At 53.7% G+C, this 26,009-nt stretch overlaps 9 protein-coding genes across 9 annotated transcripts; 5 read left to right on the plus strand and 4 right to left on the minus strand.

Moving 5' to 3' along the window:
• Nucleotides 1–40: 40 nt before the first annotated feature.
• Nucleotides 41–1,463, plus strand: K489DRAFT_377150 (FAD/NAD(P)-binding domain-containing protein). Its single transcript, XM_033604095.1, has one exon. The coding sequence runs from the start codon at nt 280–282 to the stop codon at nt 1,363–1,365; it is 1,086 nt and encodes a 361-aa protein (XP_033463745.1). The 5' UTR covers nt 41–279; the 3' UTR covers nt 1,366–1,463.
• A 1,443-nt stretch (nt 1,464–2,906) lies between these two features.
• Nucleotides 2,907–3,890, plus strand: K489DRAFT_398958 (uncharacterized protein). The gene is made up of 2 exons (XM_033606946.1): nt 2,907–3,681; nt 3,753–3,890. The coding sequence occupies exons 1-2, from the start codon at nt 3,196–3,198 to the stop codon at nt 3,822–3,824; spliced, it is 558 nt and encodes a 185-aa protein (XP_033463746.1). The 5' UTR covers nt 2,907–3,195; the 3' UTR covers nt 3,825–3,890.
• A 341-nt stretch (nt 3,891–4,231) lies between these two features.
• K489DRAFT_407418 (uncharacterized protein) lies at nt 4,232–5,185 on the plus strand (the record flags this gene model as incomplete). Its single annotated transcript, XM_033607365.1, has 2 exons — nt 4,232–4,373; nt 4,434–5,185. 2 exons carry the CDS (start codon nt 4,232–4,234, stop codon nt 5,183–5,185), a joined length of 894 nt encoding a protein of 297 aa, XP_033463747.1.
• A 226-nt stretch (nt 5,186–5,411) lies between these two features.
• Nucleotides 5,412–7,129, minus strand: K489DRAFT_386930 (uncharacterized protein; the record flags this gene model as incomplete). The annotated part of the gene is made up of 3 exons (XM_033606275.1): nt 5,412–6,830; nt 6,896–7,012; nt 7,103–7,129. The coding sequence occupies 3 exons, from the start codon at nt 7,127–7,129 to the stop codon at nt 5,412–5,414; spliced, it is 1,563 nt and encodes a 520-aa protein (XP_033463748.1).
• An 843-nt stretch (nt 7,130–7,972) lies between these two features.
• Nucleotides 7,973–10,747, minus strand: K489DRAFT_386931 (kinase-like protein; the record flags this gene model as incomplete). The annotated part of the gene is made up of 3 exons (XM_033606276.1): nt 7,973–9,400; nt 9,440–9,942; nt 10,618–10,747. The coding sequence occupies 3 exons, from the start codon at nt 10,745–10,747 to the stop codon at nt 7,973–7,975; spliced, it is 2,061 nt and encodes a 686-aa protein (XP_033463749.1).
• A 4,536-nt stretch (nt 10,748–15,283) lies between these two features.
• K489DRAFT_313041 (Thioesterase/thiol ester dehydrase-isomerase) lies at nt 15,284–16,404 on the minus strand (the record flags this gene model as incomplete). The annotated part of the gene is made up of 3 exons (XM_033600907.1): nt 15,284–15,546; nt 15,654–16,215; nt 16,276–16,404. The coding sequence occupies 3 exons, from the start codon at nt 16,402–16,404 to the stop codon at nt 15,284–15,286; spliced, it is 954 nt and encodes a 317-aa protein (XP_033463750.1).
• A 742-nt stretch (nt 16,405–17,146) lies between these two features.
• Nucleotides 17,147–19,623, minus strand: K489DRAFT_123446 (uncharacterized protein). Its single transcript, XM_033598986.1, has 2 exons — nt 17,905–19,623; nt 17,147–17,768 (listed from the first exon to the last, which is right to left on the minus strand). Exons 1-2 carry the CDS (start codon nt 19,393–19,395, stop codon nt 17,370–17,372), a joined length of 1,890 nt encoding a protein of 629 aa, XP_033463751.1. The 5' UTR covers nt 19,396–19,623; the 3' UTR covers nt 17,147–17,369.
• Nucleotides 19,624–20,297: 674 nt separating this feature from the next.
• On the plus strand, nt 20,298–23,637 carry K489DRAFT_351458 (putative ABC transporter). Its single transcript, XM_033602444.1, has 2 exons — nt 20,298–20,439; nt 20,494–23,637. The coding sequence occupies exon 2, from the start codon at nt 20,746–20,748 to the stop codon at nt 23,353–23,355; it is 2,610 nt and encodes an 869-aa protein (XP_033463752.1). The 5' UTR covers nt 20,298–20,439; nt 20,494–20,745; the 3' UTR covers nt 23,356–23,637.
• Nucleotides 23,638–24,082: 445 nt separating this feature from the next.
• Nucleotides 24,083–24,819, plus strand: K489DRAFT_312121 (uncharacterized protein; the record flags this gene model as incomplete). Its single annotated transcript, XM_033600837.1, has 2 exons — nt 24,083–24,242; nt 24,341–24,819. The coding sequence occupies 2 exons, from the start codon at nt 24,083–24,085 to the stop codon at nt 24,817–24,819; spliced, it is 639 nt and encodes a 212-aa protein (XP_033463753.1).
• Between the last annotated feature and the right edge of the window lie 1,190 nt (nt 24,820–26,009).

Consider the following 26,009-nt stretch of genomic DNA (forward strand, 5'->3'; position numbering starts at 1 on the left):
CAGTACACTTCTCCACTTCAGCTCAAGGACAGCTCCACTCTGCACCACCCAATGAACATGTTCGCGCCCTATCATCCTGCATGATTTTCCATCAGTCTCTATTCAGGCTATGTAGTAATTGTATTGGACAGAGGTCTGACAAGCTAAGTTGATACGTTTCTTTTGTTTTATCGACGTCCCGAAAGTGATAGATAGTTTGCCTAGAGGCCACCGTCTCTGTCTGGTTGCTCCTCCACTCGGCCATTATTCACGGCAGGCGATCTCCGTTGTCAATCCAACATGTCATCTGCTGCGACTTCTTCCGAAGACCGCACCAACTTCCCTTCCTCTGTTCTTATCCTCGGCGCGGGCGTCTTCGGTCTCAGCACAGCATGGGCGCTGACGCAAGACGCTCGTTACGCGAATACCAAGATCACGCTGCTGGAACGCGCAGCAGAGTTCCCGGCCCCTGATGGGTCAAGCATCGACTCAAGTCGGATCGTACGAGCAGACTACCCCATTTCAGCTTACGCGCGTCTCGCAGGCCAGGCCCAGGAGCGGTGGCGAGGTGAATGGGGCGCTGATGGCCGTTACACGGAGTCCGGACTTGCCATCTTCAGCGGCGATGACGATGATCAAGATCTCAAGGTAGCCAGCCGTGAAGGCTTCGATGCGGATGTTGCGGAGAAAGCCCGCCTGTACGCCGAAAAGACGTTGAAAAATGTCATCGAAGATCTCGGATTGAAGGTTGGTCCGCGCGACCAAGGCGGCCAAGCGACACCATTTGCGGGCGAGGCCGCTGCGCGAAAGGTGATGGGCACCACAGGAGGCTTGGTTGGTACCAAAGGCTATGTCAATTGGACTTCAGGCTGGGCGCATGCTGAGGAAGGTATGTGTTATCTGTGGCAGAAGGTGCTCGGCACGGAACGAGTGGATGTCCGCACAGGCGCTCAAGTGCGGCGTCTACTTTTCGATGGTACACGAACGGACGTTCGTGGTGTTGAGCTCGAGTCCGGGGAGCGCATCACAGCAGATGCTACCATTCTAGCGTTGGGAGCATGGACGCCCAAGTTCGTTGATCTTCGTGGAATCGCGAGCTCTACTGGACAGGTGCTGGCGTATGTAAATATCACACCGGAAGAGGAAGCACGATTGGCACAAAATCCGGTCTTCATCTGCTATCGGACCGGCATGTTCATCATACCACCACGGAACGGTGTGTTGAAAGTAGCAAGGCATGGGTACGTCTCGCATTGCCACAACAATCTGCGGTGCTCAGCGTTGTCTTTGAGCATGGCCAAACTAACGAACGTCTATGGTTTAGCTATGGCTACGCCAACCCGACTTCAATCCCACACCCGGAAGATCCAGATGCTCCTCCCATGACCGTGAGCTTACCACGTACCAAGCGCGACAATGCCGACCTCGAAGTCCCTGCGGAGGGACTTGCCGCCTGTCGAGCATTCCTCGCTGACTGTATTCCGGATCTGGCGACGCGTCCATGGACGTACAGCCGAGTGTGCTGGTACACAGACACCGAAAACGGAGATTTTCTGGTCACGTATCACCCAGCATATCCTTCTCTGTTCCTGGCGACCGGGGGCAGCGGCCATGGGTACAAATTCCTGCCCATCTTGGGAGAGCGAGTGGTACAGGTTTTGTCTCGTAAATTCTCTGGCGCTCAAGATGGCGAAAATGACCACGGTGATGACTTGGGCAGAGAGTTGCAGCGCATGTGGGCATGGCCTGGGAGAGGACTCCATGAACCCGACCACGTCTACACTGTTGATCGCCGAGGAGGTCGGAGAGGCATGATCTTGGACGAGGAACTGAGGAAGGATAGAACAAAGGATCAGCAGGTGACGCAGGCTGTGGTGACCGCAGCGTCGTAGTCTCTTTGCGGATTACCGATGCTGTGTCCGAACGCAGTCGTTCTGGAGACACGCCACCGTCGCACCTCAGGAGGGCTTTCCAGTGACACTGTAACCCATTCGCGAGTAACGGGATGAACGACCACTTATCGCCATGCCTATATAACAAATACTAATGATGTACGGACTATTGGCGGGGTTTGCTGCACGACATCGGATATAAGCGAGCCTGCAGTGTACGCCGCGCATGCAATTGCCAATGGCTTCGCCCTGACCGCGTATGTCTCCGTGGTGATGTTGTGTCATCGTGGGGGCCAGAGTGCCACAAGTCTATTTCGAGACTGCCTATTCCCAGATGCCGAGATGAACAGTACGACTGGTCAGAGTGTTGAGGCATTTCTGCGATTAGATCCGACGTTCCGGCTGGCGTGTTATTACCTAGGTATAGAAGGATTGGTCGCACGCAATGCGGAAACCTGTTGAGCTTGCCATGCGTGCCGTGGCACAAGGATATATGGAAAGGACAGCACGGTACAATTGTCGTCGTGAGGTGTACAGCATGTATTTCGGGCGCAAGATTCTGCCCTACTCGTCGCTGTCCAGATGTACTGTTATACGGAATCTTGGAAGGATTCTCTGTCAACGCCATGATCCGTGAGAGCCGATCGGTGGAGACATGTCTTGGAGCTAAACAAAATCTCACTCGGTGTCGGATCATGGCATTTCGGTCCACTTCAGGGCTCTTCTTCCTTCTACTGGGTGTAATCAAGGCACCTGATAGGCGATGTTATCCATGTTTGTACTAGATCGCCTACGCATGCCCTAGACGGACGACCACGATCGACGGAGGATCAGCGCGCTGGACAGAACCAACGCCGCCCGCCCGTGGTGGTCGGTCATCAGCAGCCTCAGAGTGGCCCGTCCGAAAGGATGACCGAATGTGCATCGATTGATGGTGCTGAGCACATTGCGCGGCACGGCGATCATCTGCTGCTGTGCTGTGCTCTGCTCTGCTCCGCTATTATTACTCATACTACATCACCTGTTGTTCAGGTAACATCATAGACTGCCAATCCACTTGGGCACTTGCCTGTACAGCCACCACCTCTTTCGGTTGCACACACTTCGATATTTTTACACCTTCAACGAGTCTATAATAATCCACAGCTTACACTCATCGGTGTGGGTATAAGTATCGGTCTCGCCCTCATCCTACCAGACTCTTTCAATCATCTACCACCTTTGAATTCACAAGCTCCATTGCAGCAACCTTACCTCGAACCTTGCCACTCCGACCATCTCCAGCACCCATCCTCCGCGACGTAACCTTCCTAAGCAAGCGACGATGTTGTCTTTCACCCACATCTGCTCCCTTATCCTGGCCGCTTCGACCTTGACCAGCGCCTTGCCCGTCACCGAAGCTGCTCCATCATACGCAAAGACGCCCAAGAACTTCTTCCTGGTGACAACTACCTCCTCCCAGCGACCACAGAACAACAACGCATCGACACTGGCCAATGTGAGCGCAACGTCACTGTTCGACCCCTTCCACCAGCGTACATACTACCTCCGAACAATCGAACCGGGCTATCTCTCGCTCCCTACGTTCAACCTCACCGATGGCGTCCTCCAGACATTGACCTCCAACTACGCCCTCGGCGAGGGCATCACATTGTACAACAGCTCTCGGGTCGAGCCTGGAGTCCAGCTTGGTCTCAACCCTCAGCCTGAGGTCAAGGGTACTCTGGCGCTGAAGGACGGCTATCTCCTGACGGCGGACGGATCGGCCGAGGGCTGGACGATCTGCACGGATGTGCTGAGTCAGAGCGTGGTAAGTTCGAGATCGTTCTCCTGCCTGCAGGTTTTGTTCAAGGTGGATCTCCGCTGACATGTGCGCGACAGCTCTTCTGGAAAGGTACTGATAGCAGCTGTGTTCCGACTTTCATCCAGGCTGTGAACAAGCCCCCTTACTGAGTGTATCCTACGTAATTTATGAGCGACGATGTCGATACCGGAAACGATCTTGGACGGTCTGCGTATAACGAGCCTAATGATTAATACTCTAAGATAATGTGATAATGAAACCTCTCACGGCTTGCGGTTCAAAAAGGTCACCTTAGATATTTGATGTTGATAATAACAATGAACTTCAGCGTGACTTACGATATTGCTTTTCCAGACGCGGATATTCTTTGCTTGAAAGCAGAATTCTTGTAGTTTTATCATCAGCATTCCAGTAGCCATCTCCTTGCGTGACACTGAGATCAATTTCAAACGCTTAAATATGTGACGGTGTGCTGCAAGCTCCTCCAACGAGCTCCTGCATTACTCATCGAACAACCGCCATCACCGTAGTATCAACAGCAACAACAACAATAATCATGGCCAACATCTGCTATCGCTCATACATCAAATGGAACGATTCGGGCGAAGCCGAGCGTGACGGCAAAGTCCTCGTCCTGACCTCGCCATCCAAGACGTTCGTCGATGTAAGGCTGAAACCCGGTGCGCAAGGGATTCAAGGTACGTGATGCGAACTTGATATCTGGCGACCAGGTCTCAAACCTAATCCGAACCGACCAGGTGTCTTCCCCATCTCAGCCGTCGAATGGGCCTTCGCCGGGCACTCGGAAACATGGCTTGTCGACGATGATGGGGCAAAGTCGGCATTGACGGGAAAGGGAAACGAAGCAGAATTCCAAATCGAAACAACAAGCACAGCAGCAGCGACGATCCATTCACGATGGCACCACACCGTGGACTCACACCACGTGAACGCCTCGAGTGTCATCGATCAAGGCACCCTGGTCCCCCAGCCTGACGGAATCACATCCCTCGAGTCCGGCACCATGATCAAACCTGCCACGGGCAAACTCACGGCCTATGAGGAGGCCTGGGTAGATTTACCGATCGTGCCCGATGGGAATGGGGAGGTGTGGACGGTGGTTCTGCAGATCGACCAGACCCCTTCGAATGATGAAAGTGGAGGGGGAGGAGAAAGTCAGACTACCTCGACGGCGACTCCGCCGGCCCACGGCGTCATCGTCCGCATTGGGAATCGCTGTCAAGGTCTTCTGCGCATTGGGGATCGGATTACTACCGAGCAGTGGGAGAAGAGCGAAGTCGTCTCCACCACTGCCAATGCAAATGCGAGTTCTATTGAGAAGCGCGACGATGATGCTTGGAAGCGAGTGCTGCATATCGGGGATGATTTTCTGCCTTGCGCGGCGGCATTCGATGCAAGTCATATCGCAGTGGGAAACACGGTTAGGTATGGCTCGATGGAATGGAAGTTCGCTGAGGTTGTGTCCTCCACGCAAGGCTGTAGGAGTTGATCTGAAGTATTATTACAACGTGGCAGTGAGAAGTGTGACGATCATTTTTGTGGCGAAAGTTCGAGACAACAAGCCAGACATGCGTGAATGGGCAAAGTCCGCAGCTGAATTATGGGAGAGATGAGGTGATGAGGAACAGATGAAAGTCTCTATATGCCGTTTGTACCGAAAAACCTACGGCCTCGTCCTTCATCTGCGAGAGCCGCGCGTTTCCCGCATCATACTTCTACATGAAATTCAGTCCAACACCGAAGCTCAATCCTTTCCTACCTTCCTCTCCCTGGCGGACCACAAGCGGTAAGCTGAAATTGACCTCGACACGCGCCGCGGGATGCGCGTACACAACACCGAAACCAGCCGCTGCGCTCGGGAGTTCAGCGACCAAGTCTCCCAGGGTCGCAGCGACGCTGCGGCCGACATCACCCATGGTCATGGGCGTTGCCTTCTCAGTCTCCCGGCGAGCATCACGGAGTGCGAGAAGACGGCCACCGTTGACAAAAGCTTGCAGTCGGAGTGGCGTCTCCTTGTCGACGTATGGGAATGGAAGGAGGAGGGTGGCGCTTCCTGCAGCGTACGCATCCCCTCCTGCAGCATCGGGGCCGTCGCGAGGCCCAAGACCTGCAAGGCGGAAGCCGCGCACGTCTGTTGGTCCGCCGAGAGTGAAACGATCGTTGATGCGGCTGTGAGACGGCCCCTGCTCGCCCGCGAGGGTCAACGGGCACAAAAGCCCTGCACGAAGGCCAGCGGTGAAGGAAATGCCGCTAGGTCGGCCGAGGAAGGGAATCGGAATAGGTGTAGCCGCTTGCGAATCGAGTTCGAATTTGGCAAAGGCGACGTCACCGCGCAGTGGCCCTAGACCGGCGAGCTCGGAAACAGTCTTGAGGAGAAGGCCGTGAGTCGGCAGTGTGACAGCGTCCCGCGAGTCGTGCGTCCATGTGTGTGAAACGCTCGATTTGAAGCTGTCGCCTGCGTCTGCGCGAACAGTGGGCGACGCATTCTCCGCGAGACCAGTGACTTGTCGCCAGAGGCCGGAATAGGCGAGATCGTGTCGAGTAGTAGCTGAAGTCCTCCAAAGTAGACGTGCTGAACCTCCTCGCAGGATCTCCTCGTGTGATGCCCATGGCTTTACGGTGCTGGATTTGAGTCCGCCCAGCTCAAAGCGCAGATCGGGGTTGGAGAGAATCGGCGTATCGAAAGTAGCGCTGTAGGCATTCCGAGTACGAGTGCCCAAGCTAGCATTTCCGTTCAATCTTTCGCCTCCGCCGAACAAATTCCGCAGGACGACATTCAAGTATGCGCTGCCCTCAGCCGTGCCAGCTTCCGTACCCGTCTTGATCGTGTATCTTCCACGCTCTTTGGCATTGACATAGACAGCATAGTCAGTGGGCGTGGTGCTCGGATCGGTAGACTCGGCCTTGTCGAGGAACGTGGAGATGGGCGGTTGGAAGATATCGAGACGCGCGAGCTTGTCGACAGCGGCGCCGACTTCGGTCAATGCCTCACGAAGAGTGTAGAAGTTGTCGGCGGGCCGGTTGTGGGCGAGGACCGGGTCGAAGATTCGTTCAAGAAATCCGCGACGTGTGTGATGCGCGCCAATGATCCGAACGGAGGAGATGGTCACAGGAGCGGTGGCATTGACGCTGAGCTGCACGGGTGGACATCGTGTGAGCGTTGGATAACATGGGGAGAGGATGTGTTTCGGAGGCTTACGATCTCATGCTGGCGCTGTTCCGCCTTTGTCGCCGAGGCCTGCTCACGCTCATACACTGTCTTCTCTCTTTCGGCGAGGACAGACGGATCGATAGGCTTGCGCAATTTGGCAAAGATCTGGCGATCCCAAAATCAGTCGTTCTTCATTGAAGGGCAGCTAACAGCGATGAAAAGCAATAGAGGCAATTTTCAAAGGTAGTGACATACCCCTTCATCCAACGGCGACGAAGCCATGGCCCTTGTCGTATTATGATTGTGACAGCGCAAATTCGCGACCACCGCGATCCTATGCGGGTGCTTTTGGGTGAGGCCAGTGATGTCAAGAAAGTCGTTCGGGAAGTCAGAGCTCGGACCGAAGCTCCAACCCTCAGCCTCAGGCTTGCATCCGACACTCCGCTCATATGCCGTCAATGTCGTGCGGACAGGTTTGTTGTAACAATGCAACGAGGAATGATATAACTATCAAGCACTTCAGCTCGACGGGTCTCTAGACAGTATATCTCTAGTTTATCTACTCCTACATACCTAGGACTTGAAGTTTAGGAAGATCATACACCACGTCGCTATGCTTTCAAATGCCATACAGTACGACCGCGAAAGCTCGTACGTCATAACGTGCCGCTTATCGGACAGCTACAAAGGCCATGCATTTGAACATTCATTTTTTTCATGCGAACTCCGCACATGCTAAGAGAACGAGCGTACAGACGAACCCACAGAGAGGGCTTCAGAACCTGCAGAAAGTGATGACGAGAAAAAAGTGTCCAAATTATCGCCAAACTCTGCCAACACTCCATGCTGAACAATGCTCTGAATAATTCGCAAACGATCGACGAATAGGGCGACTCGACGTACGTACTTCGTCTGCGGGTGCAATCCGTATGTTAATCGATGGTGGGAAGATGCTAGGTGATGATCCAAGAAAGTCTGCCGATCAGAAGCCTCTTAGACTTGTTCCCTTCCCTTCCTTTTCCTCCAGTATGTCTTCTCGACGCAGGTTCGCGATGTCTGCTGGGTCTCTGCACTGCGGGCGTGACCACAGTCGGACTTCCCTACATCCTTGGGCCGTTCTTGCTTTCATAGATCCTCAAGCATCCCGTGATTAAAATCCCCATCGGCTCCGTTGTCCGCATTTGCTCGCGCAGCATCCATGCCGCTCATCCGATTGCCCGCGTTACGTCCCGCAAACGTCCGGCTGTTATTCAGATCTTCATCGTCCTCATCATCTCTCTCCGCACCGAATTGTTGCTCAAGCGAGCTCTCATCAACGAAGGTGAAACCCTTGAATTGGTTCTGCATCGTTGGCGACAGCGGGGTCGAGTCGTGGTTGTGAGTTGAAGCGATCGCGGCAGCGCGGGCGTTGAGAGAAGATGCTTCGGGACCAGCGGTGAGGGCGTTGGTGAATTCGGGATCGAAGTTGGAGACGTCATATTGGTCCTTGAGTTTGGGCTTGAACGGTGGCTGGGTGAGTTTCCGTGAAAGCGCATTCCAGTCAATGTCCGCAAAGAAGGGATGCGCCATCAGCTCCTCGGCATCGTTTTTGGCACCCAAGCGATGTGCAGGATTGCGGTTCAGCAATCCCTTGACAAAGGCCCTACCATCTGGTGACAGCGCATCCCGCGGGAACCGAACCTTGCCAAATGCAATGTTCTTATACATCTGTTGCGTATCTTCGGCATAGAAAGGCGACCAGCCGCAGCACATCTCAAAGACGAGGACGCCGAGAGACCAGAAATCCACCATCTTGGTGTAACCTTGTTCATCAAGAAGGACTTCCGGAGCCAAGTATTCTGTGGTTCCGCAAAAAGTGTTAGTCGTGTCGTTCTTGGCCAGATTTGCCTTGGAAAGACCGAAATCGCACAAGGCGATATGTCCATTGGCGTCGAGGAGGATGTTTTCGGGCTTCAGGTCGCGATAGACAATGTCGTGCTGATGAAGGTGACGCAGAGCAAGGATCAGCTCGGCGATATAGAACTTGGCCCGCTCTTCGACAAAGCGACCCTCCTTCTGCAGATGCCAGAAGAGCTCCCCTCCAGACATATAATCCGTGACGAGATATAGGTCTGCTGATGTCTGGAAGGAGAATTTCAGACCAACGATGAACGGCGACTCGGTGGTGGCCGTTCGCACGAGAATATTCCGCTCGCCGATGGTGTGCTGGATCTCCTTCTTCTGCACGATGACTTTCTTTGACAGGACCTTCATAGCATAGATTCGTTTTGTGTCCTTCTTCCGGACCTGGAAGACCTGCCCGAATGTACCCTTGCCAATAAGCTTCAAGATCTCAAAGTCTTCCGGTCCAAAGCTCTTTTTGCCAGTCGCGTGGAATGCAATTTTCAAATGTATCTCGCCCGTCACGGTCTCTGTATGGCCCTCCTTTGACTCCAGCTTGTACCACCCTTCGTGCTGATGGTTGTAGTCGTTGAGGTTGAGTGGTGTGCGAATGTGACCGAGGAAAGAATCATTGGTCGCGCGATCGTAAACCGAGATGTCCACCTCATTATTCTCACCGACGACGTCGAAGGTTGATGTGTGCCTCCATACGGGATCGGTGTTCGGTTGGCTTGCGTCTTGTCGTGATCCGCGACGCATGCCAGCGATATTCGTCTGACTCGTCTGTCTGCTTCGCAACCCAGGAATAGCCATCGGTGTACCAGACCCGCTGCCCAACCGCTTCATCGCTACACTGCGCGCCAGGTTCTCCTCATCCGGCTGTGTTGAGTCTATTGCTGAGTCCGCCTGACTACCCTTTGGGCCTCCCGAAATGACCTCATTCAACTGAAAGATGCAAACCACATACGGGTCCAAGCTCGGCTTGAGTCCTCGTGCCTCCTCGATGCTGATTTCGAGCTGACCCTTTAGGTGGCCGATCGTAGCCTTCGAATGCGAGCCATTGGAGCTTGAACGGCTCGTTTTGGCGGCTTTGGCGCGGAGGTTGTCTTCGTCTCGGGATTTGCCAGCATACGATCCTGTCCGCGGCGTATGTGGGGGAGTGTTCTGAGGTACGATATTCAAATTAGCAATTGTTCGGCACGAAGCATCGTCGGCTTTTGTGAATAGAAGTCAAATGAATGCGAATATGTCTCAATCTCTTGGCGGCACGGAGATGCAATTACAGGGTTGAAAATGGGTGCCGTGGGGTTGAGCGTGAGAGCCGACACGCCAGATTTGGCCGAGGCGTTGGACAGCGCTTTTGATAGCAATGATCGATTCACTTGCGAGGCGGGGCCGATGAAACTTCGGTTCCGCTGTTGCAACGAGCGCGTGCGCACAGACAGCGTCGAGTCTTGGGCTCTGTGAACGACTTTGCCGTCATGCATCGTGTCGAAGGATGAGTTGCTCAGATGAAAAGGATTGGAGTTTGCATGCCCGTATGAAGTATGTATGCATAGTTGATGCTCTGGCAGCGACGAGGAGAGTGGTAGTGATGATGTGAGGGACAGTGCTGGCGAACATGGTGATGACGGCGGCGATGCCGAGCGTGCAGGGACAGCGAATGCCCGTGGAGGAGGCGGAGGAGCAACGACGGCTACAGCAACAACACTTGCCGCCGAGGACAAGGCCGCATCGCGCCTGCCGCTCGCAACATCACACTCCAGCCGCGGACAGCCTATGTTGGAGGAGGGAGTGACGACGGCGCAAGCGCGGGGTCGCCGAGAATCCTCGCTATGCGGACGGGCAGGCATTTTGCACAACAGGGTTGATAAAAATGAACGATTCACGAACCTGTGCAAAATAGCTGTTGGCAAGTTGTGGAAGTCTCTTGTCATGGAGATCCGGACGCGGTGTCGCCGAACCGTTTGGTGGTGTCGAAGGGCCGGAGCCTATGTGATCGTGTTCTTCGTCATGCATTTTGCTGTGTGGGGAAGAGAGCAGAGGAGAGCAAGCGGTCAGCAGGCGTGTCGGACTCGATTCGTCAGATGTTGTACAGCGAAGGCCGCGCGAAACGTGTTGCGCATGTGCTAATTAAAAATGAAATCATGCAGAAGAAGAAGAACACAATATCGAATGCATGAGGAGAATGACACGATAAATCGGGGAGTTTCTGCTTTGCGCACGGGTGGAGGGAGGTCTGCTTAGGGAATGTGGACGAGGATATGATTATATGTGGTGATGATGATGATGGTGGTGGTGGTAGTTGTAGTGCATAAATTGTATGGCGAGATGGGCGGGCGAGCGAGAGAGATCGGCGAGCAGAGGGGGAGAAAAGCGGGCAGCAGCTGGCGGAGGACGCAGAGAGGTTCGGATGAGGAGTGAGCCCGAGAGAGTTCAGCCCTCGTGTGTGTTGTGTTGATGAGGTAATAATGCGCGGTCTGCAAGCCAGCCGAGTGAGAGAGCCCTGACCGACGGTTGGGCGGAGATGGACGATTCGAGAGGATTATTAGAGCGTTAGAGACAGAGCCCTCTAGAACTGGCGCATGAAACTCGAACGTGATGGGAGAGAGAGCTTGCGGTGGCGGCGGAGGCGGAGCTGGAGATGGAATGTTGAAATAATCAAGAATTTCAAGGTTTCCAGTGCGGGCCGATTTGATGGTGATCTGGGTGGTGGTCACAGTGCAATTACACTGAAGAGGACAATGCCGCCACCAGTCGCCGGGCGTAAGGTTTTTGCAGAGATCGCAAACGCCTGGGCTTCCCGGAGATGAGGAAATAGAGCATCGTGAACCTTGAATGACGAGCGAAACACACACGCGCATACGCCCGAAAAGCCATCCAGGAAACCGAACTTGCCCCAACTGCTGCCCGTTTCTGGCTCATTTCGAAAAAAAAAAATGTTCGACGGGTTCATCTGAGATTCGCGGGCTACCACCACCTCCACCACTTTCATCATCGATCGCTGCAACCCGGACCGAGGCGAGAATTCGCACTCCGAACCCGTCGCCATCTTTCGCCGACCATCCATTGCGCCTGCATTACTAATGCTTCGTTGCTGGACAATGCTGATGATCATCAATAAATTGAGACCATTTCACATCCATTGATATTGCAATCAAACGCAATGCGCGCAAGGTCAGGATATTGGCAAGTTGGTTTGCGACGGGATCGGTGGATCAGCCAAATGCTGAGAGCACGGGATGCTCATGGTGCCACATTATAGTGCGGCAAGTCCTGGCCCGATCTCGAGGTCGTAATTCGAGGGCATTGGGCTCTCGTTCTCTCACGAGAAAACCATGACGGCAGCGTCGTGAGGGGCTGCGCTTGCATGTGAAACCCGGCCGATGCACGGCCAGGGTGGTCGGCTCGTGATTGATCCATTTCGCTTGACCGTTTGTGCGAACCGACCATCGCCGTCGTCATCGCTCCAGAGATCTTCGGAGATGACAGGCCCGATAAGCTGGGACATGGCGATGCGCGGATGGGTGATTCCCTTTCCATCACCGATGCAGAGCTGTCATCTGGCGGTGGTGGCGGCGCGCCCAGCGCGGTGCCGAGTCATGGCCACGCCCATCTCTCAGCAAAAGCTGCCTTGCCATGTGCGGGGCCAAGAGGGAAGCCCGCCCAGTATGCCCCGAACCGTTGCCCGCGATGGGACGATTGCGAACCCTGCGCCTGTACACGCCGAATCCCGCAGAGAGGGGCTGTCTTTGGGTGGAATGGGGCCATAGGTACAGAAAAGACAAATGACAAAGACGAGAGGATCAATAGCAGCCAATTCGCAGTCGGGAACGGTATAATTGACTGGGACACGAGCGCGGGGCGGAAGGAATGAAAAACGGAAATAAAATGGATCTTCACAGTACGTACCCGTGTGTGATGACTTGTCGTAGCAAGTCAGCAGCGGTGGTGAGGTGGCCGCCCTGAGGATGAGGAGCATGGATCTGGAGATCGTGGGAGACGGCCATCCCACTGCTCTCAACAGGTCCTGACCGCTGGAGGCCGTTTGTGGGTGCGGAGGTTGATAGAGTCGGTATCGCGCTGCTCGACTTGGTCTTGACGTGACCAGGTCGCCGAGGAGCCGCACTGGAGGCGGAGTAGATTGATGTGGGTGATTGTGATTGCGCGACTTGTCGTTTAGCGAGCGGAAGGAGTTTCCATGGAGGAAGGCGGATCGAAGTCGTCGTCGTCCCAGACGTAGACGACGATTTGGTGTCTACCAGGCCCTCCACTTTGAAATGAGGACAGCGAGTCGCGCTTCAGGAAGCGCAGACTCAAATTTGGGATGTTGAACAAAGGTAAGCCGAATCTCAAGGGTTGAGACGGGACAAAACAGAGGCTCTGTCGTTGTCGTCGTCGATACGGACACTCAAGAAATCAGGTGGGTCCGAAACGTGCGGATTCGTGGTTCGCAGCGTGATCAGGTCAAGACGAGAACAGCACAGAAGAATTGGAGGACGTAGGAAGAACCGTTCGCTGTGGTCTGCATGTCGGTCTATACCAATGACGCCGCTCGAGAGTTGGTTATTATGAGCAGAATGAAAGGAACTATTATCGAAGATTCTCTGAGAGGGGACAAGTGCAGGACATGCTCACAGGGCGCCTGGGACAACCAAAATGATAATCGCGAGTGGACTAGGATGATTCTGATCAAATCAGGTCGCACGCGGCGTATGTCGGCCTGGCAGCAAATGCAAGAAGACAACTAGTGGAGGTGCACGTCGTACAGTAGCTGGAATCGTCAATTGAAGTGATCGACGGTTTTGTTGCCGCCACGTTGAGGCCATTCACGAACGGTATTCAAGCATTGGGAACACTGGGAACTACTCTGTCTCTAGCATCAAGTTCACGACTTCGGTGCTCGCCTGTTGCTGGACTCATGACAGTCCAGTGCAACAACATGTGCCATGTAGACCGACATTTCCGCCTTTTGGAACCTCCATCTCTCTTGCGTGAGTGAGTTGACGCGGTCGGTACGGTTGACCTGCATGGCTGAATCGAGATTTTAGTTCGCGGCTGCATTGGGGCCTGTGAATTTTCAGCACAGGAAAATGCCGTGGCTGACGAGGTGCCTGATTCGTGGATGCACTTCGGCGTTGGCCTGCGGAATGTACCATGTCCCTGCAGAGATTGCCGATTGCGTGCGGCCGCCGATTTGCTCTGCTCCCAGGCGTAGGGATATATCACAGAGCCTGCTGATAGGACTAGAACGGTCCATCGGTGAGACAGTCGACTGCTGCATGCGCAAAATTTGCGTGATCAGGCCATTGGCAACGTCTGTAGAAAAGGTGTTTCATGGTGAATCAGGTTCCGCAACAAGACACGGACGGAGATGGATTTCTTTCGACCGGCCAGATGCGCCAGTGCAAAAGTCTGCTCAGGGCACATGATGTCTATCGATCCGGATGATTCATTGCCGAATTGCAGCTGACGGAATACGCACGCCCGTTATTCTTCGTCTAATAACGCAAGCGCCTGCAAGGTGAGGGTGAGCAGCGATCCATTGTATGTACAAACGGTATTGTCACCTGGCTGCAGTGGAGTATTGTCCCGCCAGTAGCAGCCATCTGGGCAGCTCGGTGAAGGAAGAAGTGGGGCGGCCTTGGGCGGTCATCGATGCCATCCATGCTGCATGGGAAGACCTCGCCCGCAATGAGCAAAGGAGCAATCGCGGGGCCGGGCTGGTGATCCGATGACGTCGATTTGACATGAGGCCTCATCAATTAAGAAAAACTAGGGAGGCACTCTCTATTCTCGTTACCAGGCGCACGATAGGATGTGCATTGGGATTTGATGACTCCAATGGCACCTTGAGCGACCGATTTACCATTGAAAAACCCATTGAGTTGAATGCGCAGTCATGATTCGTGAGGATCGTAGCCATCGAGAGCTCGAGGATTTGATGGGATTCAGTCATCACGACTATGGCTACGGTGCGGTTCAGATCGGAGCCACCAGAATCGATATCAATTGGTGAGAAAAGACCAACTCACGAATGTCTACAGTTTGGATCCCACGTTACTGAGACCGTGATACGCCCGATGCTGGCCATGTGCCTGCATGTGTGACGAGACACGATAAACATCACTCACGAAACGAACCCCTTCCCTTGGGCAAATGACGCACGCATGACAGAACGATCCGAATTCAGAAATGGTAGGAAATGTGCCTACTTCACCCTAGACCAGGATGTCCCTTTCATGACTGCTGCTGCACTGCGTGATAAAGACAAGACAAGACAGATCATGGTGGAAATCTGCGATCGGAAGAAGATCACCTAGGTATGATGTGGAGCCTCGCCAACCAGTGGCCTGCTTGCCCAAGTATATCCGGAGATAAGTGTCTGCTGTCACCGGGCAACACAACACCAGGAGAACTGGCACAATTTTAACATTGAATCGTCACGTCGTTTCATTTTCCATACCATTCCGTTTAACAACAACACCAGATGTGGCCCTTGAACGCGACCTGCACCAGTCATCTCTCAACGGATCTTGCAATGCAATCTTCATTTCACAATTTGCTCGCTCCACCCGAGGCCGCCACTCGGACTTTCGCGCGACCGTTGCTCAAGCACACTTTCCCACCCTTGACCGATGTGATGAATCGAATCTCCTCAAACCCTTCAGCATCCTGAGTGTTGGGCATGCGCCAGGCCTGTGTGACAAGGGTGTCACCGGACTTGACGGGCGAGGCAAACCGGGCGCCGAATTCGCGGATACTGCTTGGGTCACCGCCGCCGAGCAGGCGGACGAGATTGTGCGCGGTACTGTTCCCTGTAGGTTGCATTGTCAGTAAAAATCCGCAGTGCAAAATTCTCGGACTTCCGTTCTGGCGCCACCCCGAAGATATGGCTGTCTCATCACAACAGGCCGAGACTTACATGAGTAGAGTCCGTGCATGATGGCACCTCCGAAGCCCATGGCCTTGCCAGGCTCAGGAGTCGCGTGCAAAGGGTTGTAGTCGCCATTCAGTCGATACAGATGCGCCGTCTCCGCAGTTGTGACATGTTCGTGTGTGACATCTGGCTTGACGCCTTCAGGAGGAGGGTATGCAGCATTCTTAGGTCCCTTGGGACCACCCCAACCGCCCTGGCCGATGAAGAAGCCCGAGCCGATGACTCGTGTGTATATTTCGCCCGACTCCGCGTCCACCAGATCCGTCTGCGTCTCCAGCACGGTTCCCGGCTTTCCCTTGTCCCAAACACCCAAGATCTTGGATCGTGATTCGAAGCGTCGGCCAGCGGAAGTTGTCGGGATGGGCTTGAAAAAGGTCATGATACGCTCTCCGTCGACAACGCGTTTGCTATCGAGCTTCGGGACGCCGGGGATCTCGTCCCGGCCTGAGGAATTAGCCGCATAGAAGTCGACAACCTCCGCCGAGGTCTTCTTGAATGGGAGGATTATGGGGTAGGTTGGGAATGCTGCGAATTTGGGATGAAGTTCCTGTTGCAATATGAGCGGTCATGCTCCATCATTTGTTGCTTATAGATATTGCGATCTTACGTAAATGTAATTGAGCTCGTCAACTGTCGCACCAATCGAGACGGCAAACAGGAGAACATCGCGTTGTAACCATGAGACTTCGACAGCAGGATATTCGTGACCGGCGCCGGGGTTACCGCTTGACGCCATTTTGTGCAATTTTGCAATCGCTTTGAACCAAAAGATGGGATCGGTGTGTTGGCGGAAATGTAGCGGAGTTCAGGTGAGCGGACAAACTGTCAGACACTTTGGCAAGGTTTAAAAGCTACTGGGCGGTCGCGACATTGCGGATACGACTCTCCTTATGAATGCGTGAAAAAGCAATTGAGGAGGCTCGCGCTTACGCGATCACAGAGCCGCATGGCTCAATGAACGACTCGTCAACGAAGAGCCAGAATCCAAAGCTTCGAGGGAAATGCCGAGGTCATGATTGGATGGACCTCAGCTGCTGAGAGGCGTGATGTCACGCGACGACTGTGGGGAACAACATTCGGAATTTCGGCCTTATGAAATTCACGCCGCTCATCAGAGGAAGGTTTTCCAAGATTAGCAAAGGAGTACGAATAAAGTCACAGCTTTGCTGTTGCGAGAATAGCCATATGTCGACGTCTAACACATTAAACGAGAGATCATGTTTCAAGGCAAGTCCACGCGCAGATAGTAGATTCATTGCTGATGTTTCATGACCTCGTTTTCGTGAACTCGTGCGACTTATTACGATTCAAATCTGAACAGAGACTGCCGTCTTTATCAACCGCTTCAATGTCCAATCTCTGCCCGTGACGGTGCCCAGTTCTGCAACCAAGTCTGTGCAGCGTCCAAATCACCATTCGTTGCTTCCAATGCTCCAATACACCATTCAAGGGTGTATCCACCGTTTCCAGTCACCCCTGGATCACCCGCCATCATGGCTGCCATATCCCGTCTTCTCTGACTCGCCTCGTCTACGCAAAAATGTAGCGGTGTGGCCGGTGTTACGTCTGTCGCGCCAGCGAGGAAAGGTTTGATCAAAGGCAATGCATCCTTGGTGGTAAGTGCTGCGCCGTCGCCCACGCCTAGTGCCTTTCGACCCGTGCGACATAGCTCGTTTCTGCACCATCCTTTGCCGCATCCTGTCAATAGCTGTGCAAGGTATCTTCGTTCAATTCGTCGACGTAGTGCCTTGCCTTCAGGATCATGCATGCTGACGTATAATGGTCCGAAACACGTCGCGCAGAGCCCAATGTCGTTGCCTGCACCCTGGCCCTGACGGAGACCTGCACGCGTGTCGCCTGCAAGAGAGCAAACGTCCAACGTGCGACCGCAGAGGATATTGCGGCAGGGCCTCGGCGAAGGACGTGTGCGTCGATCGTGGTCATGATTTTTAAGATGAGTAGCCATGTCGCGCAAACGAACGAGTTTGTTACATAAGTGGCACTCGGTTGTTCGTGCACCATCGGCAAGCTCGTGAGGAGTGAGGCCCGTAAGCAACGCTTCGGCGTTGGGAATATCTGGATCACCTTCCTGAGGAACTTCTAGATGACAGAAACGGCAGAGGATCAGTTTACCAGGGCAAGTTGATGTGCGATGCCGCGCCAATACTGGTCGGGTGGAGAACGTCTCGGAAGTGCTGCACTCGTCGCAACGCAGTACTTCCACAGGATGACATACGAAATTGTGGTGGTGCAATGACTCGGGCGCATTGCCATATGATAAATCGTGGGCGCAGTGCCAATGTCTCTCATACTCAACAGAGCGCTTCTGGAAGACTTGGCCACATCCTTTTGGGCAAAGGATATTGTTCCGATAACAGGTCGCCTCGTGCAGCGGCAATCTCGCTTGGGGGACCCAATGTCCACAATTTTTGCAGCGCACTTCGCCTGCGGCTATCCGTTCAGCTGCCTCGTCAGGTGCAGTACCATCCGCTGAAATCGCGTCAGGGTGACTGGCGCGCAGACTGAACAAAATCGGTGCATTGTCCGTTGACGCAGCGGGAGCAGCGTCCTCGCTTGTTATCTGCGAATCACCAAAGGCAAAGACCGTGACGAACATGGCCTCGGCGTCCTCTATTTGTATGGCTCCAGGTTCGAGACGGATACGTTTGCGGGGCCGGCTATCGAGCTCAGCCAGCACAAATGCGTCAATACGTGGCTTCGACCTCTGCGATGGTGAGAGGGGGCTGACCAGGAGACCCAAGGACTCCGTCTCCCCTTGGGCCTCCAATTCAATCTCGATCGGTAGGGTACGATTCCATGAAGGCAAGATATAATCGACGTACTCTCCGGGCAGTACGCGGCCCTGCTGGGCTTTGAACAGATCCAAGTCCCCACCTATTGTACTTCCCTGCTCCGTTCCTGGGGCGAGCGCTGTTTTGGCTGCAATTCGACGTAATGTTTCTCGAGCCTGCTCTTCGTTCAAAGCTTCAATGTCCACCTCTAGATCTGTGTCTACAACGCATATCGCGTCAACTTCGGGTTTGAAGCCGTCCACAAGAAATCTGAATTCTTCCTTCTTTCCGCCAGTGCCGTGACTGCCAGGGACAATCAGAATCTCGCCATTCGTCAATGTCGTGTAATTTTTGCGTAGATGTTGCTCCAAGAGGGCTTTCCAATCGTCGACATCGTAGCCAGCTGCCAAAGGGCGCAGTTTCACAAATGTACCTTTCGGCAACTGCCTCGCATGAATTGTGATTTGTGGCCTGGGGTCAGCCTGAGAGACATCCGCGAGCGCCTCATCGTCCGCGAGCGTAGCGATCTCGCCATGTGACATGCTATCTGCCCTTATCTCGAGCGCTTCACGCAGGAAAGGGCTCAGCGCCACCTCGCCCTCGGCCGCCGAAAACTCGCGAATGCCTGCATAAACGACTCTTCCATTTTCAGCATTGACCAGGCGGAAGGTCAAAGGGTGAGGAAGCTGCTGTCTCTGGTCTTCGTATTGCGATTCGGCCTGCCGATAAGCGAAGTGTGTTGCAGAGTTGAAAGGATCGTAGGCGGGCAGATCTCGTCGGGCACTTTCAGCAGCCCATTTAGTCGATGCGCTGAGCAGCTGCTCAAGTGCTGAGGGCGGCAAGGTTATCTTGTCGCCAGACAGCGGTTGTGATAGTGATGATGGGTTGGCGACTCGGACCTGAGAAGACCACTCGAGTGCTGGCGTGTTGCTCATCGTCACCCTGTCCCGCCACTAAGTGAAACGTGATACGCCTCGGTGAGCAAGCGAAGCCCGCGGCGTTGTTTGCAACTGATGAAAGGTGGGTATCTCGCAGACATTATCGTGATATCGAGCCTAATCAAGATAAGTAGTCTCATACGCGCCCGAGCAAGGCGCGAGAGACGGAGATTCTCGAAGCTGCCATCTCACAGCTGCGCCAGTGATATGTCATCGAATCCGCGCGCACTACATGATTGCGTGGTCGCCTTCCGTGATGGGTTTAAAACATCGGCCAGCGCTAAGCTGGATTCCTCCCCCGAACCCTAAGCCGCCGCATGAAGAGTGCACTGAGTGTTCAGAATCTCAGATTCGCGATTGCACAGATCTGCAATTCGCCATTGATGATTATGGTGATTGATTGCGGGTGTACAGATGACAGTGTAAGACTCGAACCTTCACACGGCGCCTTCATATGCGGATTGAATGCATTCTACATCAAGCGCCCGAGTTCACCGCCCCTGTAGGTATCCCTAACATAACCGTTGCCGAGACGCTGCAACATCAAAATGTTGGGGGCATGATGAGCAAACTATGGCTGCGCGATTGTCGGACAGGCCGATTCTGGCGCTGTCAGCTCATGCGGGACAATTACGACGACGAGCAAGAGATGCGCGCGTAGAATGACGACGACGCCACTCACTTTTGCTCCTCCAGGGCACTCATCATCCTTGACACACCGTGATCAGACCAAGCGGTGCCTCATGTGTGTGTGTGTGTGTGTGTATGAGCCAATTTGAGTCACCGGTGAGGCGGCCTCAGTGAAACACCCGTTCCTATACTGTAATAAGCATTTGCGGCAGTGGGCCAATGGAGTTATTTAAGTGATGCCTCATGTTCTGGTAGAAATCGTGAAACATTTATCCCACAGTCCTCTCTTCGAATCTGAGCCCATCACAGTCAATAAATCGGTGTGGAGCGGCGGTGCCATTTCCGCGTATCCTTCACCGAGACTCTGCTGCCTGCGTGCGAGTGTCCACAACAGGTATTCTACTCCTTTGAGTACGACCTTTTCCTTCGCTTGATAAATGTACGAGGGTCTCAACGTATCTACAGTACTGTGCAGACGATCCCGACACTTGCAAGGGTTACACGACATCTCGAAACCCTGTCTGGTCTCCTGGCATCAGCAATTGAGTGCTGCCTCGCGTGGCCGGTATACCCCGAACCCGATATATGGTCCTGGCCGCTTGACAACTTTCTTTTCGAATCGTATAGACAAGTGATCTTCCCCGATGAGAAGCGCGTGGGACGATTTGAAGACGGCGTAACTTTCCCCGAAATTTCAAGACTTTTCCGCGCAACGCCATGGCTCACGTCGCCCTCGACGTGCTTTTCTACGTCGCTCCAAGCGCTACGATTCTTACATTTTTGTCAGCAAAGGCTCTCGCAGGATGTCTCTTCCACGAAGCGTCGCAGTCTGCAGGCTCGCCGCATCGGCGTTATCCTGCCATCGCAATACAGATCTTGCTATTTGCCACCATTGTGCTCGAAGGGATCACCAATGCTGCCGCATCGGCGCATGATCCGGCACGATGGCCGATACAGTCATACTTCTTCTACCTAGTGTTAATGTTCTTTCTGCATCTCGGACTCGCACTGGGTCTGTTGGAGAATCCCAAACCTCTGTGGTACCCATACGCGGAAGCCTGGTTCGTGAACCTTGCGTTGGAAGTGCCAATCCTTGTACTGTCGTCCCGGATCTATCGCCTCGAGGATGGCTACGCTCGCACTCAGGTCGCCATGAAGACGATTCGGGTGGTGCTTTCGGTCTCTCAGCTTCTCCTTGCAGGCTATTTCGCATTAGCCGATCGACGACGCTCAGTCAAGCTAGATGCTGAGAGCGAGGCGCTACTAGCAGCCAGCGCGGAGGAGTCGACCGAGAACGGCCATGCTACTGGGCCTGAATCTACGAGCAGCGCCAATGGCTCAGCCAACGGGACGGCCAAAGTAAATGGCGCGGCTTCGAAGCCGGACGGCAAATCTACAGACGACGACGAATTTGATGAAGAAGATCGGAAGAACGAGATCAGAAAGGATGAGGCCAGCAAGAAGATGAGAGAAGCGGGCAGTGTCTGGAACTATCTGAAAAGCTACAAGATTTTCATTCCGATCGTCGTCCCATGGAAGCATCGCTTTACGCAAGCCTGTCTCGGCGTCATCGGCCTGGTCGTTGTAGCTGAACGTTTCCTGAACTTCCTTCTACCACGGCAGCTCGGTATTGTCGTCAATGAGTTGACCGCTTCTGCGGGAACTGGCATCGTTCCCTGGGCTGCCATGGGATTATGGATCTTCTATCAATGGGCAGGATCGTCAGCTGGGCTGGACCTACTGAAAAGCGAGGCCGAAATGGTTGTCTCCCAATATGTCACCAAAGCGCTTGAAGTCGAATCGTTCAGCCACATCATGGGTCTCTCTATGGACTTCCACACAGCTAAGAGTTCGGGTGAATTGATCGCCGCAATCAATCAGGGATCGTCCATGTCCGGTTTGATTCAATTCATTTTGTTTGAAACTGCGCCCATGCTCGTAGACTTGGTAGTCGCATTCTTTGTTGTCTACAATCTTTTCGACATCTACATGGCGTTGATCTTGTTCGCCTCTGGAACTGTGTATCTCTACATGGGCGTGAGGCTCACTGGATGGGGCGCCGCTTCCCGTCGGAAGTACAAGGCGACCCAGCGTGCTCAGGGCGCAGTTCAGAACGAAGCAATCAACAACTGGACGACAGTTTCAAACTTCAACAACGCTACCTATGAGAGCAACAGATTCAGCGAATCGGTCGATAAAAACAACACTGCCGAGTGGTGGTACACCCAGACTTGGTACATCGGCGGTGGTGCCCAGTCCTTTGTCATGCTCGCAGGTCGCGCCTTGGCAAATCTGCTTGCGGTTTACCGTGTGGCACAGGGAGAGGCGAATATTGGCGCTTTTGTGACACTGAACGCTTACTGGTCAAGACTTGAGACTCCGCTGGCCTTGCTGCAATATTCTACGCGCCGCATCCAGACCATGCTGGTCGATTCCGAGCGTCTTTTGGAGCTCCTGGTCACCGTGCCAAACGTTGTCAGCAAGCCTGGCGCACCACCTTTGCAAGTGGCCGCTGGTGAAGTCCGATTCGACAACGTGAGCTTTGCATATGACCCGCGCAAGCCTACTCTGCAAGACATCAGTTTTACCGTCAAGCCCGGTCAGACTGTTGCCTTGGTCGGCGAGACCGGCGGAGGTAAATCCACCATTCTCAAGCTCTTATATAGGCACTACGACGTTACTGGTGGTTCGATCAAGATCGATGGTCAAGACATTCGCGATGTGCAGCTCGATACTTTGCGTGATAGTTTTGGTCTCGTGCCTCAAGATCCAGCGCTGTTCAATATCTCGCTATATGAGAACATCCGTTATGCTCGTCTGGAGGCCACGGAGGAAGAGATTCACAAGGCCTGTCGCGCCGCAGCGATTCACGCCAAGATTGACAGCTTCCCTGACAAGTACAAGACCATTGTGGGTGAGAGGGGCATGAAGCTCTCCGGCGGTGAGATGCAGCGTGTCGCGATCGCCAGAGCTCTTTTGCGCGATGCGCCTTTCGTCCTGCTTGACGAAGCGACCAGTGCCATCGACGCCGAGACGGAAAGCTCCATCCAAGCTGCATTCAAAGAATTGACTGCTGGGCGGACGACATTCGTTGTCGCGCATCGTCTTGCTACCATCCAGCACGCGGATCTGATCGTTGTGATCCAAGAAGGCAAGATCGTGCAGATGGGTACTCACGATCAGTTGTTCGCTCAGGAGGGCAAATACCGAGCGCTATGGGCCAAGCAATTGAATAAGGACGTACAAGGCGTGATTGAGGATCTCACGGCGCAAGACAGCGCGGACAAGAAAGACGCACAGGATGATAGCAGTGAAGGGACGGAGTGATCTGGACGAGGAGCGGAACTGTCCAGTGGGACGTGATTGACTGAATTCAACGTGATTGTCTTGATAGATGTACTAGATAATGAATCCCGTTCCGTGTAGTACTGTATATGTGGACGCGAATGTCCTAGGTCCAGACTCAAAGGGTTCCTGCCAAGACCGCAGTGAAAGCTTGACTGCACGATCGTAAAGATCTGCGAACGGGTCAGCAGATTTGACTCACGACTAGATTTGGTCAAGTCATCGCGATGGTCTATCGCAAGCGCACGCTGGCCTATCTTGCACTGATGGAATGTCACTGTCTGAGAGGTGACGCGTAAAAATTGTCAGCATACATTCATCAGCGGATCCTGGGAGATGTAAGGGTCACAATGCGGAAAGGCGTCGTGTCTGGCGTTGCTTCAACCCACCCCGGAACGAAGAGTACCCGTGCGCGATACAGGCCCTAGCAGAGAGCGCTTGCCTCCAACATCTCAGAAGACAACGGTCCAGGAAATGATGATAAAGAAATGAATAGTCTTCTCTCTCTTCGCTGGCCGTCTCTCTGGTCATTACTACATCAACTTGCCAGCCCGTGGATATCCATATTATATTGATCATCATAGCTCGACTGCAAGTCAGCGGCCATTCATCGCCATCAGCTCACCTAATCAACATAGAAGCTATACATCTTAAAGAAACTCCTGCTTTGTTATTCCTGCGACGCAAAGACAACAACATGGCACCGTTCATGAGCGGCTTCCCTTTGGAGAATGTTCATTGGAATCGATTCAAGGGCAGCTACATGTGGAACAATATTTACCATCTGCGACGCACGAAGTTCATTGTTTACCAACTCGCGACACTATTCACTTGCGTCTGCAATTCTATAGGAGTAGCGCTCCTTACAGGTGTGTCTCTTTGATTCGCACATGATCCATTCGCACGTTGCGGTGCAATCCGCGCAATGTTACCAATACTGAGATATCTTCTTTTCGTGATTCTCCAGATTACAATGATTCGCAAGCCGGCGTCCAGGAGGCAGATCCGAGCATCTATGTCTACAACAACGATCTAATCGGAGCCATGGCCTTCAACGTGTGGGCATGCGTGTTCGTCGCAGTTGTCTTCACTCCGGCGTTCATCCTGGACCTCATCTGGCCGGAGCGAATCGAAAGCGCAAGAGCGCGCCTGACCTGGAAGATTGGCAGCGTTCTCTCGTGCATCTTCATGATTGCTTCCGCCATAACGCTGACTGTGATCGTCGCAACTCACTGCGGTTACATCACCGGAGACATTGTGCGAGGACAACAATTACTTGACTTGTATGTCAAGGACAATGGCACGCCGCTCTGCTATCGACGCAACGCACGCTCGGTTGTGGTAGTAATCTTTGCGTGGCTGTCTTTCGTGGTCGTCTTCGCGAGGTGCGTCCCAATGGTGCGTCCCGTCAGAAATTCGCGCGGTTCACTAACACATTTCGCATAGCACAATCGTCTTGTTCCTCAGCATCCGACATGACGAGCGAGGTCTTGGTCCATGGAGCAAAGCAGGCCTGGCTCGCAAAGAATCTGCCATTGCAACTGATGGAAAGATGGAGGATAGCAGTATGGGCAATGACTTGACCGAGAAGGAAGTGAGAACTTCGGCTGCTCCATCAGCGTACCACACCGACCATGCTCCATCAACTGCACCGGTGGCCGAAAGCCATGTGCCGGCTCACACCGCACCACAGCAGTGATTATGATGGATGGGCGAGGAAGGATAAAGACGCATGCAGCAGCGAGCACTCGACGTTCAGCTCCTACGCCATGCCCAGAGCACCGCGGTGGGCTCCAGGTGATCGAACTCTGCCTCGCAGGCCATTGAGAACCCGCAGTCTGGCGGATTTGACAAGCGGAATTGCGGATAATGGTCACCGATCGCGTTAAGAAAAGGCTACAGCCCGGCTGATGGTGCTGCATCAAATGCGCTTACAAGTGCCGCTTCACGAACGAATTGTCCGCACACGATGGATGAGTCAGGCAATCTTCAGAATCACCAGCGCGACCAGCGACAAACGCACAATTCACCGCAATGCGTTCTTTGCGTGACCGGTCCTGCCAGAGCTCTGCGAGGACTGCTCAACGTGAGGCAGCACCAGTATCGAGACGGGCCTCAGAACAATTCTCCGGATCAGAGTCTGAATCGGGCTCAGATCACGACAGACAGCCGCATGAACGCAAGGCACATTGTTGTTCGGGTTGGCATCTTTCCGCGATTGGCCACGGATCTCAGCATACCCGCCCTGGGGCGGCGGAGATGATATCCATACGGGACATTTATCACAGCTCGCTGAATTAATAGACTTCCTCACTTGCGCGCGAGACAGGCGACGCTCACAGGCGTGAGATTTTGCGGAGGCGCGACAATAATAGGAGAAACGGATGAGTGCTGCACAGATTCGGCATCGACCGATGCATTGTCGTTGTCAGAGGCGCTGCATCGTCCCGAGGTCGACAATAATAAATAATTTCTCAACGATGATGTAATCATTAACAGGACGTGCGAGCCCTGGAAGGAGAAGAAACTGGCGACGGTCCCCACTAGCTTTGCCCTCTACCCCAGACCATTCGAACACTAGCGGCAGAGCTTGGAGCTGATCATAACACAACGACGTCATCATGTGCACATTTCTG

This window comes from Dissoconium aciculare, assembly GCF_010015565.1.
Source record: "Dissoconium aciculare CBS 342.82 unplaced genomic scaffold K489scaffold_2, whole genome shotgun sequence".
Taxonomy (NCBI): Eukaryota; Fungi; Ascomycota; class Dothideomycetes; order Mycosphaerellales; family Dissoconiaceae; genus Dissoconium; species Dissoconium aciculare.